The 16,991-nt window shown below is 40.5% G+C and overlaps 1 protein-coding gene across 4 annotated transcripts in view; it reads left to right on the top strand.

Moving 5' to 3' along the window:
- ralyl (RALY RNA binding protein like) overlaps positions 1-16,991 on the top strand; it is a 98,046-nt gene that overhangs the window by 33,703 nt on the left and 47,352 nt on the right. For all 4 annotated transcript variants that reach the window (XM_030087715.1, XM_030087716.1, XM_030087711.1 and 1 more), the window contains exon 2: positions 6,851-7,124. In XM_030087715.1, the coding sequence (XP_029943575.1) occupies positions 6,869-7,124 (256 nt within the window). In that variant the 5' untranslated portion in view covers positions 6,851-6,868. The remainder of the gene's footprint in view (positions 1-6,850; positions 7,125-16,991) is intronic.

The raw sequence follows: 16,991 nt of genomic DNA on the forward strand, positions 1-16,991 counted from the left end.
ACTGCATGTAGTCGGTCTTCACAATGTTGTGTACCAAAGACCAATTGCAGCCAATATGCAAAGTCTGTTAGTGCAATCATAGTTCTGATTACTGCAGTTACTGCGATTGTTCCTGTTAGTAAATACACGCATTTAAGCAGCGTGATAAAATAGATCATTATGCATTTGAGTGGGACACTGAAGCCGCAGCTCTTCAACAAAATGCAAATTAATGTTTACAATTCAAGGGTTTGAGCATGCATGCAGCTGAAACAGGTGAGAGCGTAAAGGTTTATTTAAAGGTCACGTTCACTCTATGTCTATAGCATGAATGTGAGCTTTGCCACAGTTTTGATTTTTGATGCTATACGATGATGATTTTTCACTGTACAATGGATAGAAAGCTTTTACATATTCCATGGAGCTGTATGCGCTATAGTAGAGGGGAAGCTTTCAAATAATCATGCAGAGTGGATTTTATATCGCCCGGGTCCGACTGTGGCCAATCAAATTGGATTAAGAGCAGACAGAGATCGATCTATTCTGCACCCAACAGCTCACCATGTTTGACCAGATTAGTTTCAAGTTCTCTGCAGCTGCATGCAACCACACACAACATATAGTCATCGCACTAAAGCAATTCTCCCGTCCATCATAAACTGCAGGTTCCCTGTAGACATTAGGACATTTTTTGTGTCATCTGATGTCTGCTTTGCCCTGGCACACAGGAGAAATCCAGCTCACATTTCACCCAGCTCCCCGGTGCAGCTGAGGAATGACCCCATTTGCATGTTGGCTAATTGTATAGATCTTCCAGCCTTTCTAATAGCCATGAGTTTCCTGAGGGAAGTTCGGAAAGAATAAAAATGGCTGGAACTGCCGAACGTACAGCCACTATTTGTAGTCAAATGAGATTAGCTGCAGGTAAGAAGAGAAAGGTTCTGTGTGAAATGTTGTGGTGGTGAGGTTAGATCAGATTAATGAGGCTTATTAAATAGGAACTTTCTCTCCAGACATGATAAAAGACGAAAAAAAAAAAAATCTGCAAGTATTTCATAGATACATAGTTATTTTTTTTAATATTGCTGAGATTGATTAAAGGATTGGAGATATCTGTTTTAAATGATAGAATCAAACACAGATTGTAACTTTACATGGTAAACCCACCTTAAGAATCCTTCAGAATGGGTGGAGGCCCCATGAACATGTGGAATGACACATATTCCTATGTTTGTTTTTAACTTTCACACAGTGCTTCGATTAACTCTCACCTATTGGGTGTGATACATTGTATTTTTGATGATTCAACTCCACAATCTATAATACAAAACTGCTGTTGGACTGAACACAAAAAGCACATTTCAACCAAAAAAAACTGGGACTTTAGTTGCAGGTATTTCTCTTCACCGAACTGAAAGGTTCTTGTGTCCATTTTTGACTAGAAACAGGTTTAACCTTTTTTTTTTTTATCGCTTTCATTAAAGTTTCTTCTGCATGGCTGAACATCCTGAGGTTGCCACCCCTTGACTGTATCTGAAGTAAATTTTTTTGGGCCAAGCCTCAATGTTTAAGACCACAGTACAGAGTAGGGAAATAGACTGACCATGTTTTGCCTCACAGATCAGGTGAACAGAAGCCATATTCCATCTGCAGCTTGTCCCTTCCTGTGGCCAGCCTCACAATCCCTCTCGCTATCACTCCTGAACATCCCAAAGAATTCTCCACATGAGGCAGCTTTTCCTCCTATCTACCTCTGAAAGAATTATAAATCCAGCCTCTCCAAACCTGCTCCATGGGACAACAGCCCCAAGAAGCTCCTGGCTTCCAGATACTCTGCCCCTCACACTTCGGCTCAGCTCTGACATCCTGTCCACGAAATCATAATCAGCCGTAGAGACGAGCCGGATTCCAAAACCCAACTTTAACTAGCAAACATAATGTTGAATACGCGGACACGGCTCTACATGCTGACATCGGATGACCTTGTAAAGAAAATGAAGCTAACTTGTGAATCAGCTGGTTGCACATCAGCAAGAAAATGACTGAACATTATAACTTGAATTGACCATTTATTAGATGTTTTAATTCTCCTACAAAGGTTAGCATGACAGCAAGAATGCTCCCAGATCCTTCTGTGTGGAGTTTGCATGTTCTCCATTAGCCTGTATGAGAAATGCTTGAAGTATGCCTTTTGTCATGTGCTTCCTGCAACACACTTCAAAGCTGGTGAAGACTTTTAGAAAATGATTAATCACTAATAATAAACAGAGTTATAGAATAACTATATAAAGTTCTATTGATCACTGTAATACCAAATACATACGGGTTGAAGGGTGATGGAGCTTTCTGTACATTCTGTCGTTACCAGAGGATTTCAGTGCAGAACTAACATTTCTTTTATATAGCTTTGGGTTTGACCAACATAGGCTTTTTTTTGCTGATAATATTTATTTATTTGTTACTGTTTGTGGTGTATTTTGATATAGATTATCTGATTTAAACAAAACAAAACAAAACCGTTCAGCTGCCTGAGGTGGCTGTACATGAGGGGATAAAACTTACTCATAATCCTCAATATATTTCCTAAGCATAAATTCCAAATGATGTTCAAAGCTCTTCGTACATTAAAGCACAAATTACTTTGTGTGCTCACTTTAACTCACTCGCCGCCTCTGTGCAGCTTCTTTTATTGGAAAAAAGTCCTCTTTATAATGAGTTGTGATAGCCATAAACAACTGGTTGTGTAAATGTCTCATAGACCAAAATTTATTTCACATTTACAACATTTTACACACCCTTGGCCGGAAAAAAAAAAATTAGAGTTGCCCTTCCTCTTTCCTTTTTATAGACCCTGTTTGTTGCGGCTGTCTTGCTACATTGCAGCCTTGCAACGTGCACTTTGACTCATAAAGCCAAAGGGCAGCATCTGATTGAAAATGTGGCAGAAATTAGGTTTAGATGGCGCTGTCTCGGAGGCTATAGTCATTTTTCATGATGACGGTAGAAACGTGTTATGTAGTATCCTATACGACATTTAATTTGTTTATGTTCTATTCTGTACATTTCAAACTGAATCGCAGCGTTGTTTTGCTTTTTTTGTTTCTTTTTTGGCTTCACGTTCGACAAGATGTTTTAGCTGCATTCTGTCCTTGCAGGGCAGAGTAGTTCCACCCTCTGACCACAATTTACAAGAGTACACAGAAACATGGGTGGCTGCACAACCGAGATGCTCTGCAACCTTCTATACAAATAGAGGCATTGATTTTTTACAAATACTTTCTTCCTTTTGTTTTTTTTTTTTTTCTCAGTTCTTCCCCTTACTATAACAGTCAGACCGACAGAGCAACGTCGGGACGAGCTATAAATGGGAGGAATACATGAAGCAATTATTCCCAATCCTGCAGTACACGGAGGCAATACCACTGGAAAAGGTGTATCAGGTTACGCTCCTCTGTTCTGTTTCAGTGAGCAGCTCCTCCAGCTTTTCCTCACCATGTCAAGCTGCCTAGGCAACAATCAGAGCAGAGTGGCTGAGGCATGGCGAAGAGCAATGCACAGTGGTGGAGTGGTCGGAAATTACAAAAGGAATCAATTCAATGAGTTCACTCCCTCCATGAGAAAATGCCTATAAATCAGGCAGGTGGCCGGACCCAAACAACAACCTTTTAAGATCCTGTCTAGCAGGGCGTAATGCATAACAGAGCACGGGAGAGCTCCGTGGTATGCCTCCTTCTGCACTAAATCCTCTTTCTTTTTTTTTTTTTTTCCTTTCACTCAAGCAATACAACAATCCTGCAGTGCTGCCAACTAAATGACCTTGGAGCCATTTCGCCCTCACGTTATCCATATTTCTTTTACGTTGGCATGCGATTGGGATTTTGTTTTGTGTCGTATTCAAAGCAGAGCACGCTGTTATGCCAGAACAGCAAAGTGTTTCATTCCAGAAGGAGACATCCACCTTTTGAAAAATGTGACACCTATTTTGACACAACCACGCTGGCATGAAAGTGAAAATAAAGACTTATCTGTCTTCTGCTCTTAACTGACAAAAGGCAGTCCTGTAGAAGCTGTAATCATTTTTTAAAAGTGGGCTTTGAGCACCAGGTCATCATTTTTCCACTAAAAGCAGGTTGCCGACTGCATTTCAAGGATGAAGCTCCTCTTTTGTGTTTTTTTTCGATAACAAATGTCAAGCCCTTGAAAACAATTATTTTGCCAATTACGTTCCCAGTGCCTATCACTTCCTATGTTTCTCGCCGATGTTTTTCCTCGTGACACTATCTCCTCCTAGGAGAAGCCTAATGGAGGCTGTAAATATCTTAAAGGCAAGGTCAGCAGAAAAAGCACTGATGGAATAAATTAATGTCCCATTCGAAAGAAAACAACAAAGACGACAACATGAAATATTATCGTAAGAAGCTGTAAGATGGATCCGGGACCAATCCCCTCACCTGATTTATCTGACAGGCAGAGGAAATGTAATGCTTCTTCCTTGATTTGTCATGTTCCCAGCTTGTCCCGGCCATGAGCATCAATACAGGCTGGGTGTCACACGGAGGATTTAAACTCCTGTTAGCCGGTCATTGTGCTGCTCATTTGTGTTCGCACATGTATGTCTTTGTGCCCGAGCCCCCCGTTCATTTTCAGCGTCTTCTGCTGATAAATGTCAAGGCCACATGAAAGATGGCGAGCAGCAATTTATTCCTTCGCACACCCACATGGAGAAAGAACACAGCGATGCAGAACTGTAAACACCAGTCCTAACGCACCCGGAGAGGGTTTGGAAGCGTCAACAGTCGAAAGAAAGGAGCCTCGGACTTTTACACACTGAAAACATGGGTTGCCAAGTGCAAAGAGAGAATGAGGAGCGGGCAGTGTAATGGATGCCCAAGAGAGAATATCTGCTCTGTAAATGACATGGCTGCCCCGGTTTCTTGGATGACTGGGTAGCTTCCTCCTTCTTCTTCTGTTGGTTCAGAAGGGAGCAACCTCAGGGCAGAGTTTAGTCATCATTCAGTTTGTGAATTACATCCTGTCACTGAATTCTTGACATAATCTCATGCCATGTAATTTGTTGAACAAACCTATTACAGTACAGCACTTCACACACACTCACACACACACACACACACACACACACACACACACACACACACACACACACAAAAACTGCATTATGTAATTGTGAAGAGACTGAGGCAACACAGTGTCAAAGAGGCTGAGCTGTAGGAATCTGCAGCTTCTTGCACCGCAAAAATTACACTGAGTGAGAAAACGGATTTGTGTGTTCATGGGTGTGTGTGTGTGTGTGTGCCTGCACAATATTCCAACAACATCAGTGTTACCTTGGTTACTAATCCTATTTACTGAGGATTGGATCCATTATTCAGGTTCTTCGACTCAAAGCTGAATAGTTGTTATCACTGTGTGTCAGGGACACAGAACAGAGACTAAGAACGGGCAAATATTAAATATTCAGTGTTTTCTTCATGATTTTCACAGTCTTTAATGCACTAAGTGTAATCCATTTAGAAATATAAATTGTATTTAAAGCTTGTTTTTTTTTTTACCGCTCTAAAAACAAAACAGTTTGCTTGTACTATGGTGAAAATCAAGCCAAAAAAAAAAAAGGCCATGCAAAATGTGTGGGATATATCTTTCTCCCTGCCGATCAGCTTCATGATAACTGTAATTAAACATTCATTCATGAGTGTGCATCCTTTCCTTGGGTAGTCATATTTCCCTGACGTTACAGCCAATCATCTTTCCTGAAAAAAAAAAAAAAAAAAAAAAAGTCACATTCAAGCTCTGAAAAGGTCACTTGGAAATAATTGCAGGGGAAGATACAAAAGCTAAGAATAATGTATGCTGATAACTTGACAGCATAAAACAGTCTGAATAAAACTGTAACATGAATTACAGCCCACGCATTCGGTGATCAGTGAAATGACACACAAAGCATTAGGGATGCAACAATATGGGTATTGAGATAGCAAAGCTCTGCGACTGACTGTATTTGGTTTCTCACAAAGCAAAGCAAACTGCTGCGACATCCACATATTGTTGCTCCTTCTAATGCTCTCACGAGCCATCCAGTGGGAGCATTTCAACTATGCAAAATGAGGCTTAAGACACCTCTTGACAGACCAGTAACCTTCTATATTGTATTCACTGCATAAACTTCGGTAAACCTGCAACAATTACAGTCTCAATGGCCAAAAACAGAATATGGTGTGTGTGTATTTCTAATGGACATGCTTCTAGTGTAACAGTGTCTCAGTGTGTTTTTGTGGTTCTTTTCATGGTATTATGAAATGGAATGAGAAAATATTTTCCTGATGATACACTTTGTCGCTGTTTAACTGTCATGATTTCACTTTCTTTAAATTGAAAATGTATTGACTAAAAATGAATAAAAATCAAAATGAATGTATGGCTAAACCGTGAACTATAGCATCGTGTTAGCATATTTTCATTTATTTTGATTCGTTCCTATGACACTCTGATGCAGTTATGTCACTTTTTGTGATGTTGGATTGCTCATCAGCCCAACACGTTGACGTGTTTAGCATCTGTTCATGTCCAACAGTCAGAAATAATGCCATGTTACCAAGCTAACAGTTTCACAAATTCACAAACACGTGACATGAGTAGTCAATAAGGTGAGTATCACATGCAGGCATTAAAAGCTGCTTTCATAAAGAACAGTGTGAGGCGAATAAATAAGATGTGGCATTGTCAAATGCCCATCATGTCTGTTTAATCTTAGACACATTGGGGCTTTTTGTTTCCTTTAGGAGCACAGTTAGCTGGCGTTGGCCTGTCCAACCTCTAAAGCTGTCCCCCTCCCCCCCTTTTGTCCGTGTCGCAGGAGGGCAACAGGAGGAGAATGACTGGTAAAACCCAGACCAGCAACGTGACCAACAAGAATGACCCTCGTTCCCTCAACTCCAGAGTCTTTATCGGCAACCTCAACACAGCCATCGTCAAGAAGACTGACATAGAGGTCATCTTCGGCAAGTACGGCAAGATAGTGGGCTGCTCCGTGCACAAGGGTTATGCCTTTGTACAGTACATCAATGAGAGGAACGCCCGGGCCGCCGTGGCGGGAGAAAATGCCCGTATCATCGCTGGGCAGTCTCTTGGTGAGTCCTCCTTCGCTTTATCTTCTCCTCTCCTCTGAGAAATATTTCCGCATCACTGGCTTGCGTTGTAAATGTCATTAGGAACTTATGAGGGGCAAGTGAGATGCAAGCTGCGCTGCACTTCACAAAAACTTTCCCCTTGAAATACAGAATGTTCCGTTAAGCCTGATCTTTGCTGGAGGAATGGATTGTCTCTCTTGGGAACACAAAACGCCTCCGGCATCTCTGAGACTTTTAGTTTAGAACATCCCTTGGCTCCTAAATGCTGAAGTGTCTGTGTTTGTTGTCACACTGTTTTGGAGAAAAATCTCAGCTGAATCCTTGAACTGATCCGCTCGTAGATGTGAGCGCAGTTTGATTTTAACAGTTACTAAGCAGCAACTTGCAGAAAGTGTGCCAAAGTTCTTGTGGCATATTATTTGGAGCCAAAGAGAATATGTTAAGTACAGCGGGATGCAGCTGCATTATGCTGTGCAAGCATTGATTTTCTACTGTACATACACTTTGTAGTGAGTTGTTTTTGTGGCTGCTTGTGAAAAGTTTGAGAAATGTGTTTTCTTCACATTTGTTTTGCTTTTGGCCAAGAGGTACAGTATTTGAGAGATTGAAAGATTTGAGTTTCAAGGTAACTTTCTAGACAATGTGAGAACATTTAGAGAAACACTGTTAAAAAAAAAAAAAAAAAAAAAAAAATCAGGAGCGTCTGAGTTTATGCCCAGGAGCAAACAAAGCTGCCATTTAGATCTGAATGTCGGATTACTTTTGTTTGTGAAGGCCATTGTCTCAGTACTTATCTTGATAAGACACCTTGTAAAGCCTTGAGGTAAATTACAAAGATACAGCACGGCAGATTCCAGGATACCACCACTCTGAAATCATTCTGAAGGTATCAGGTCAAGATGCTCACACCTATAGGGAGGAAAATGATTACATTTTAATATTCCAACTCATTGTTCAGTGAAAAACTGCATGACACACAGCTGTTAAAGTTTGATTGGAGTGAGTTTTTCTTTTTTCTGTTTTGCTGGGTGTCTGGGACGTGTAAGTCACCAAATATACGAATAACCATCATTGTTATTAGATAAGCTGGTGGTCAAAGGCAATAGAAGTGATTTTTTATTTGACAAAATGGCGTGTGTGTGTGTGTGTCCTGAGGTCATGAGTTTAGAACCTGAAGCTCAAACTGTGAGCGTTATCTACCCTGATATGAAACATTTGGAAATGATGGCGTGTTTTGGAAGTGAAAACAAAAGTTATTTATTATTGCATTCGTCTTGCACCGCTGCTCTGATACCATCACTCTCTGCTGCTTCCGAAGCAGATCTGATACTGCATGGTCCACATACTTTGATTTTATTTTCAAAGTGCCCACTGTGGGTTTTTTTTTTTTTTTTTTTTTTGTGGATACATGTTTGTGCTTGTGGACATGTCTTTACTTATTTATTTATTTTTACTGTTTACCAGCAGAGCTGTCAGTTAAAGTGTGCATGAGAACAAATCACTCACTGTATTCAAAGATTGCAGCTCAATCGTCCGTTCAAACAGAGGCGCATTACTTTTCACGATGAGATATTTTACTGGCATGGAGAATTAAGTTATTGCTCCATGCCTTCCAAAGCAGTCCTGCTTTAAATGTGATGATGTGATATGAAGAAAACAGTCTGAGCCTGGAGGTGCCAAACACTGCAGGATTTTAACATTTCTAGCTTGCAACATGGAGGTCAGAAAGTAAATAAAGCTGAATTTCAGTGTGAACCGAATGATGAGACCAGTGCGTGTGATTGACTTACTTTACAATTCAGACTGAACTGCATATCCAAGTACGTGCGCGGCTCTAATATTTCCTACATATTTTGATTTCGGCACTTCCTCTGAGGATGCCTCAAACTTTGCGAGGGGTGGAGAGTGAATCGAGGACACACAGACTTCGAACCAGGAGGAAATGTTGTATAAATGGACGCTTGAATGAATGAATAGATCCGTAGGGCTCTTCCATATTTGCTGAGTCATTCAAACAGAGGCGTGGAAATATCACCGTGTGACAGAACAGTGAATAGTTTGAGATTTGATTTTCCACTCATCAACAACAGCAGCACACAGTGGATATTCAATCAGAGAGCTGGACTTGATTATTATGTAGCATATTGCTGCATAGAATGTACAGACTTGATATTTGGCGTTAATAACTTCATGGTCTAGGAAGCCCAGACTGTGAGGCCACAGGTTGACAGTGGAGGGGGTGAATCAGGCTGGACTTTATTGCTTCAATTAGCTCCTCGTCGTACACCATAATGATCTGACATTTGAAAATCTGCTAATCGAGAACTTGAAGTTTCCTCAACTCAACATAGTGCTGTACCTCTTCTACATTAACTGGACACGCCCATCTAAACTGTTGGATGCTCTACCTGAAAGAAAGACCTGATTGTGAAGTTGAGGCTGTATTACCGTCAATCACATGCTGATTTTATGAACATAGAAATATTATGAAAATTAACACTTTCATTTTCATACCTTCTCTCCATGGAAACAAAACACAAGCTACAGTTAATTATATTTTTCTTGTGTCGTTAATGGGAGCTCGAGTGCTTTTCTACTTGAGGTCACTCAGTTTGACAGTTTGGGTTTTTCAATCAGGGAAAAAAAGCTGAAAAACACACCAGATATTCAAATATATTTTCAACCAGGTTCGCGAGCAGACAGAGCCGAAACGCTGTGCCATATCCATAATAAGAGTGTTTGAGGTTTATTTGTAAGTTTGCTGCAGAATCATTTGACTCTCTTCATGTGTGATTGCTTGTTTTTGGTTGAGAAAGCAAACATAATTGAAAGTGCTCTAGAGTTCACTCCACACCAACCTCGAAATGAGGCAATCCTGTCCACACCGCAAGCACTCAATCTGCAAGTCATGTGGCAGGAGAACACTGGGAGATACAGCCTTAATTGACAATTAGGGCTCCCTTAGTCTCATCTGGCCAAGCTGATATTTTTCATATTAACATGGCCGAGGAATGAATCAGCAACATAATGAGTCAGAGTTAGGGAATGACCAGTTCAAAGAATCAAGTTTCTTCTCTGAAAACGCTTCATTAAAGTGATATTACCTGCGAGTTGATTGCATATCAGTTCTTCTAGCATCTTGTTGTTATTGCTGTTTTTGTTATTGAAGAAGCATGACTCCAATATCTCAGTATTTTTTGCCATTGCTGGTTAGACTGAGAATGGTCTTCTGCCTGCTGTAGGAAATACAGCAAAACAAGTTGTGGATGCAGTCAAACAATTGAAAAGCATGTTTTTCAGAAGGCAGCGGTCAGTGGAATAATGAATAATGATCGTTCTTCAGCTGCTGAAATCCGGTTCGTATGCGGTGGTGACAACTAATATGTACACCCGACAATACAGACAGGTCGAAGGCCACAGCTTTCTGCCAACGCTGGATTTGAGAATGTTGGTCGTAATTACAGTGTTTAGCTTTTCATATGTGTGTATTCTGTATTTCTGTCTTTGTGATGCACATAAACTGGGAGCTTCGACATATTTGAGCGTAAAGAAATGCTTCTAATGAAAGTCGCTCGGCTCGTGTGTGTGTGTGTGTGTGTGTGTGTGTGTGTGTGTGTGTGCGTGCGTGCGTGTGCACGTGCACACACGTGCTTATGGTTGAAATAAAGCTGATGAACAAATTAAAAGAAAAACTCCATAAGAGCACAGCTGGCAGCACCTTCTTCGCCTCGCCGAATGAAAAATGGATGCTTCATTACCCTATCAAACGTGAATAGGAGTTCATGAGATCATATCTAGGTTTCTGAACACAGCAGTCATTACTAAATAACAGTATGTGTGATGCTACTCTGATTGGCGTGCTTTTTCTCTGAGCAATTCAGTTACGAGGATGGAGAAATTTCTCTAAAAGCACTTCAAAAAGCACAGATGTTGAATTCTAAGTCAAAGCAGAGATGAAGAAATTGTCCTCTGTCACTCTTTCTGTAGTGCCACAACATTTTAAACATGCCCCAATAAACAGGATAAATTCAAGAGACCTGCAAGAAAAACTGTTTTCAGTGCTAACATGTGATGACAGTGGACTGGGGATCTAATTACATAACTATCTGGTCAAAATAAAATGTAGAATTATAAGAAATTGCACAATATTTTTTGACTTTTTCAGTTAATTATTTATTCTGATGAAAATATCTTGCACTGGTACTTTAACTGTGAACTGGGCCCCTGTATTCAGCCTGGTGGGATAATAACTGTAATTATCACCTAAAATTAAGCTCAGCATTTAGAAAGTGGGTGTGAAGTGTTCATAAATATCTCAGGGTCGCCAGAACATAATTTTACTGTCTTTCCATGGTGCGATAGCATAGAAAACCAAGGTTCGCTCACATCAAACTGTGAAAACGTACTTGTGCCTGTGCATTCAGTCGTTAAATATGAGTTCATTCTTTGTATATCAGCTCGTTTTTGTTTTACCTGTGTATTTGGGTTGATGAAATTTCTGGCGTAAACTACCGGGCTCAGTATCTGCATGTGTTAGACGACAGGTCAGGTGTGGGCAGAGGCAACAAAGAGAAACCGTAATATTTGTGAGCTTAGTGTGAGTAAACAAGAATTCCAATACCTTTAACAGTCAATGTCAACTCTGTATATTTTAAAATGTTTTCATGAGCTGTTCTCGAGTAGGTTGCAAACACTTTAGTTGAGGTATTAACCACTGGGGCTGCGTGTCAAGGATGAATTTGGCAATGCAAAACAAAACACAGAGCTGGAATGACAATTCAGTATATGACAATGTCTCTGTTGGAATGGTGAAGATACAGCAATATTTTTTTTTTTGAAAACTACTTTTGGTGAAGTTACAGCCTTATGCTAAGTGTTACTTTTACAGTATAATTATCTTTCAATCAAAACAGAAAAATCTGCTTCACTATTTCAGCTATTCCGATGTCAAAACCATACATCAAACATCCAGCAGTATCACAACTGTGCAACCTACACCAAGAAAACCATTATACTGTACAAATGAAGATTTTGACTTCCATAGAGGAAGTCAGTGAGACACTGTACGAGTCCGAGTCACACTGCCAGTGTCGGTACATCAGGGTTACAAGAAGACAACGGCCAGATCTGAAAATATGTATTTATTCAACTATCTTGTAGAAATTTTTGCAGAATTTCCCTGGGAACTGGTCCAATATGTCTTAAAGGTCGATGTATTTGCACATGAGCTGTTGTACAGAGGAAGTGAAAATAAGTTCAGTCGCTCCAAAGTGGTATGGGCACATTGATGATAAATATTTGTGTCTCTGTTGTGTGGAGTTGTGCGTTCTATCCCCTCTGGCAAAGAGCTGACTGGGAAATTCCTTGTGAGTCACAGTGACATTATGATTGAAGGCGTCATGAACTCCGTTCCCTCTTCACCCTTGAAGATCTCTCTCCACACTACTGTTCGCCGGACTTGGTAGACCTCCGGGAACACAGCTAATGACAAATGCTTTGCCCTGAGGCGTCCCAGCATTCCTTGAGCCTCCAGATCATGTTGATATACGGTACACTTAGTACCATTATGCCATCTGAACTTTTAATGCTATGTATAGTAGTTGAAATACATTTTTTTTACGAATTCCCATAGATTTTAATGAAAATGTATTTGCAACACATCTTCTTCGCATAGAGTTTATCAGATTGTCAATTGTGGCCTGTGGAATGTTGGTCCATCCCTCTTCCAAGGCTGTGCCAAGTTGCAGGATATTAGTGGGAACTGGTACACGCTGTCGCATACGCCGGTCAAGCACATCCCAAGCATGCTCAATGGGTGACATGTCCAGTGAGTATGCTGGCCACGCAAGAACTGGGACATTTTCAGCTTCCAAGAATGGTGTACAGATCCTTGCAACATGGGGCCGTGCATTATGTTGCTGAAACATGAGGTGATGTGCGAAGAAGTGTTCCACTGCATGAGGCAAATGGTGGTCACACCAGATACTGACTGGTTCTGAGCCCCCAGACCCCCAATAAAGCAAAAAAAAAAAGCACATTTCAGGGTGGCCTTATATTGTGGACAGTCTAAGGCGCACTTGTGCACTAATCATGGTGTCTGATGAGCATCTTGATGTGGCGTACCTGTGAGGTGGGATGGATTATCTCAGCAAAGCAGAACTGCTCACTATCACACATTTAGACAGATTTGTGAACAACGTTTGAAAGAAATGGTAATATTGTTTATCTGTAATGAATTTTAGATCTTTGAGTCCATCTCATGAAAAATGGGAGTAAAAACAAAAGTGTTGCATTTATATTTTTGTTGAGTGTATTTGTGTGGTAAAATGAGCATCTATCCTTCTTGTTTTCCCTCATCCAGACTGCTGAGTTCTTTCAGGTTTGCTCTGACGCGGCACTGTGTGCTTGTGTGTGTCTGCCTCGAGGCGACACATGTGATTGACAGGTGGCGAATGAAGCCTTGATGGAGAAGGACAATGATAGAATAACATCCTATAGTTTACTAAGAGGGGCCACGTGTGAAGATACAAGCTGCTTTGCGACCCGGGAGCAGAGGAGAGACAGAGAACGGCAGAGACGGGCAGGCGGCGGAGAGAGGGCAAACTAACAACATCTCTGGAGAGTCTGTCTGGTGGCGAGCACACCTGATAATCTTCTTTCTGTTGACTCCTATTTGGAGTAGCCTGACCCTCCATGACGAGATCTGCATTCGCGTCTACCTGGAAGTTTCATGGTGAAGGTCCATCCCATTACAATATTAATGACCACACCGAAGGATAATGTGTGATGGATCACCAATCATACTGCCTCCAAATGGCATTGGCAAGAGTTAGGCACATAAATAATAAAGTGATTTAGATGCAAAATCCATCCTAAGCGGATTACAAAGGCAGTGGCACTGCAATCAATCGTCATTTTGGGCCAACATGATGCATAGCAAGCAGCACAGGACACAGAAAGTAAAGTATACTGGAAAGAAGGAGGGGAATGAGTGGAGACAGGAGCGGTGAGGATCAGGAGCACTGCTTCAAGTGTGGCCACACACACACCACAATGGACCAAAACATACACCATGTAGTGTTTGATTTTGTATGAAGGTGTTCATAAAATTATGCTGTCAAAACCACCAGACCATCAAAAATCAATGAAGCAAAACAAAAATTACAGAGTGATCATGACAGACGTGAAGGTGAGACTCAGGAATTTGATTCCTGAAACATTGCTTCTCTCTCCGTGCTGCGAATGCATGGAATGTAGTTTGAATTCACTAAGTTTCATCGTAAGTGTTATTGCGACCTTGAAGAAGCTGTTGGGAGAGTTTCACTTGATGGGGACTGTGGGGGCTGGATGGTTGTGACAAGATTTTTGTTTAGTTTTTTATGTATATAAATATAAAATTATTTCAAGTTTTTCCTTAAAAGCACTTTGTGTTACTTTTTTATTAAATGAAAAGTTCCAAATAAATAAAGCTTGATTGATTTTCATCATCTTGAGGTGAACAGAAAACGTGCGCACGTGGCTTCTTCTTTGGTGTCGCAGAGTGATTTTCACCTTGTGATACCCCTTTAATATAGTCCATCAGAATTAAAAATGCTTTGTGCTGGTTCACTTTTTTGTCGCTTTGGCAGACTGAAGATACATCAGTCAGTGAATCATTTGATCAACCAATGAATCAGCCTGTATTTAGAAGGCACATTTCATACAGAAAATGTAGCACAAAGTGCCGTACCTGATTTAAAAAGAGTCCCACTCCCCTTTCCGGTACTTTCAAAGATCTAGAAGTTGAGCACAGAAATGTAAATCAGTAAAACGAAATGAAATTTAAAATTGCGAAGCAAATATTAGTCTTCTCATGGTACACTTCCTATTTTGGTTTATTTGTCTGCTGCCTTATTTTTTTTTTCCTTCAATTTCTTCCAAATTAATGTCACATATTGCACTGTTCTGTAGCACTTGCTTGGTTTATTTGAGACCTGGCGCTATTACTTGTGACATATTGTGCACATATTCATCTTTGACATACTTTTTAGTTATTCTTAGTTCACTTAAGATAAAACATCAAACAAAGCAGTGAGGATCTGAAGCATGCAGACTGAAGCTGTTGATCCACTGGTGGATGATCGGGCTGCATGTGTGGTTCAAAGGAAATATACTGAAATCTCTCAGTTAATTTAAGAACATCGAAAGTATCCCGCTGCATTGAAGAACCATGGAAACGCGCTCTTAACTGTTGTGTAACAAACAGTAAAGGTGTGACAGCCAACTTGTCAACAATAGTACAATACGTAGAGCTGCAGTTATGGATGTTAGCTCTTCCTGTACTTCTGACTTTGATCATTCGTAGTTGCGGTTGTGCTACATGCATAATGCACACAACTGTCTCTTTTTATGTGTGTCAGACGCACATAAAGATCCTGCTGTTCCAGGATGCTGCAGGTAGTTTAAGAACTCAGCAGAAAGAATCCAAAAACAGCAACTGAAAGCAACTGAGCAAATTCAGCCCCGAGTTTGGGCACAACTGTTGTGTGTCATTAGCAGAGTGTATAGAATTTGCAGTATGAACATCTAAAATAAACACAGCACCACCTGCTTTTAGTTGGTTAACAGTTGCTTTTGCTGCCTTAAAGACATCAATGCACCTGACCACAACTTATTTTTAAGACCAGCACACTTGTAAGAGCACAGCTGGGCACTTTTGGCAAAAACATATCCATCTGCAAGTCGCAAGTATTCTTGCACTTTATTTTAAATCTGTGTTAGAATAGAAGTTTTTGTGGGAGTTTTCTTCCTCAAAGTTTTTCTCTCTATGTGCATCTTATTAGACAATCAGACCTTCATGTTTATTATTATCCTGCCATTTCTCATTACAGTTCCCACTTTTATCTGCTTATTTGTGATTCCTTGTTCTTCATTGCTTGTTATCCTTTCTCTGGTGTTACTCTAAGGCTTTTGTTGATGTTGTTGTTTTTATTTGCTTCATTCTCTTGTTCTGGGACTTTTCTTTGCTTGCTCCATGTGTTTTTGAACATCAGGCATCTGGCTTTTCTTTACTCGCTAATCTGCTGACCAAGAGTTAAGCTCATGCTCTGTTTTTGCCTCCTTCCTCCAGATTCATGCATTTGAGAACTGCTCATATCACACAGCCACAACTGCCCCAAAGCTTTTATCATATAGATTGGCTTCGCTTGTACCCAAGGCTTTATTAAACCCATCTCACACTGACATAGAATTAACTTGAAAGATTATTACTTGTCTGTGGACAGCTTAATGAAAAACATGCTGTCAGTCCTGCACAAATGGTGAGAAGACTCAAAATCAATCCGAAAATATGTAACTCACAGGAAGAAATAATGAGGCTGATGAGATTTTAAAACTAATTGCAACTCTTCACAAAATACACTTGACTCCATGAATCCTCTGAATATTGCAGACTTAACAATGTAAATGAATATCGAGGGAGATTTTTTTTTTTTTTCCCTTAATGTCTCTCCAAATCAATCCTCGTGCGTCGTTTCCACCTGGCTGCTATAATTCTTCCCATCCTTCACTATTAGTATTCACAAGCTTGCTCTCGCTTTGAAATTTGCATAGATAATTCCAGCTATGTGTACAATAACTGCACAGTTCAGTAACTTTATTTTGAGAGCCAGGTTTAGAAGCATGAACAATCGTGAGTGAGAGGCCCTGCGGGTATTGCAGTATGCAAAGAGATGGGCCAATTCCTCCCGATCCACTGGAGTGAACCTTGCCAAACCTAACCCCGTAAGGCCCCTCTCTATCTGTCATGTCTCCGCATTTGCTTCTCAGGCTGTCAGGATATTCAGCGTCTCTGATCACGTGTGCTTGCATCTGTGAAAAACAGCAGGG

This window comes from Salarias fasciatus, unplaced genomic scaffold, assembly GCF_902148845.1.
Source record: "Salarias fasciatus unplaced genomic scaffold, fSalaFa1.1, whole genome shotgun sequence".
NCBI lineage: Eukaryota > Metazoa > Chordata > Actinopteri > Blenniiformes > Blenniidae > Salarias > Salarias fasciatus.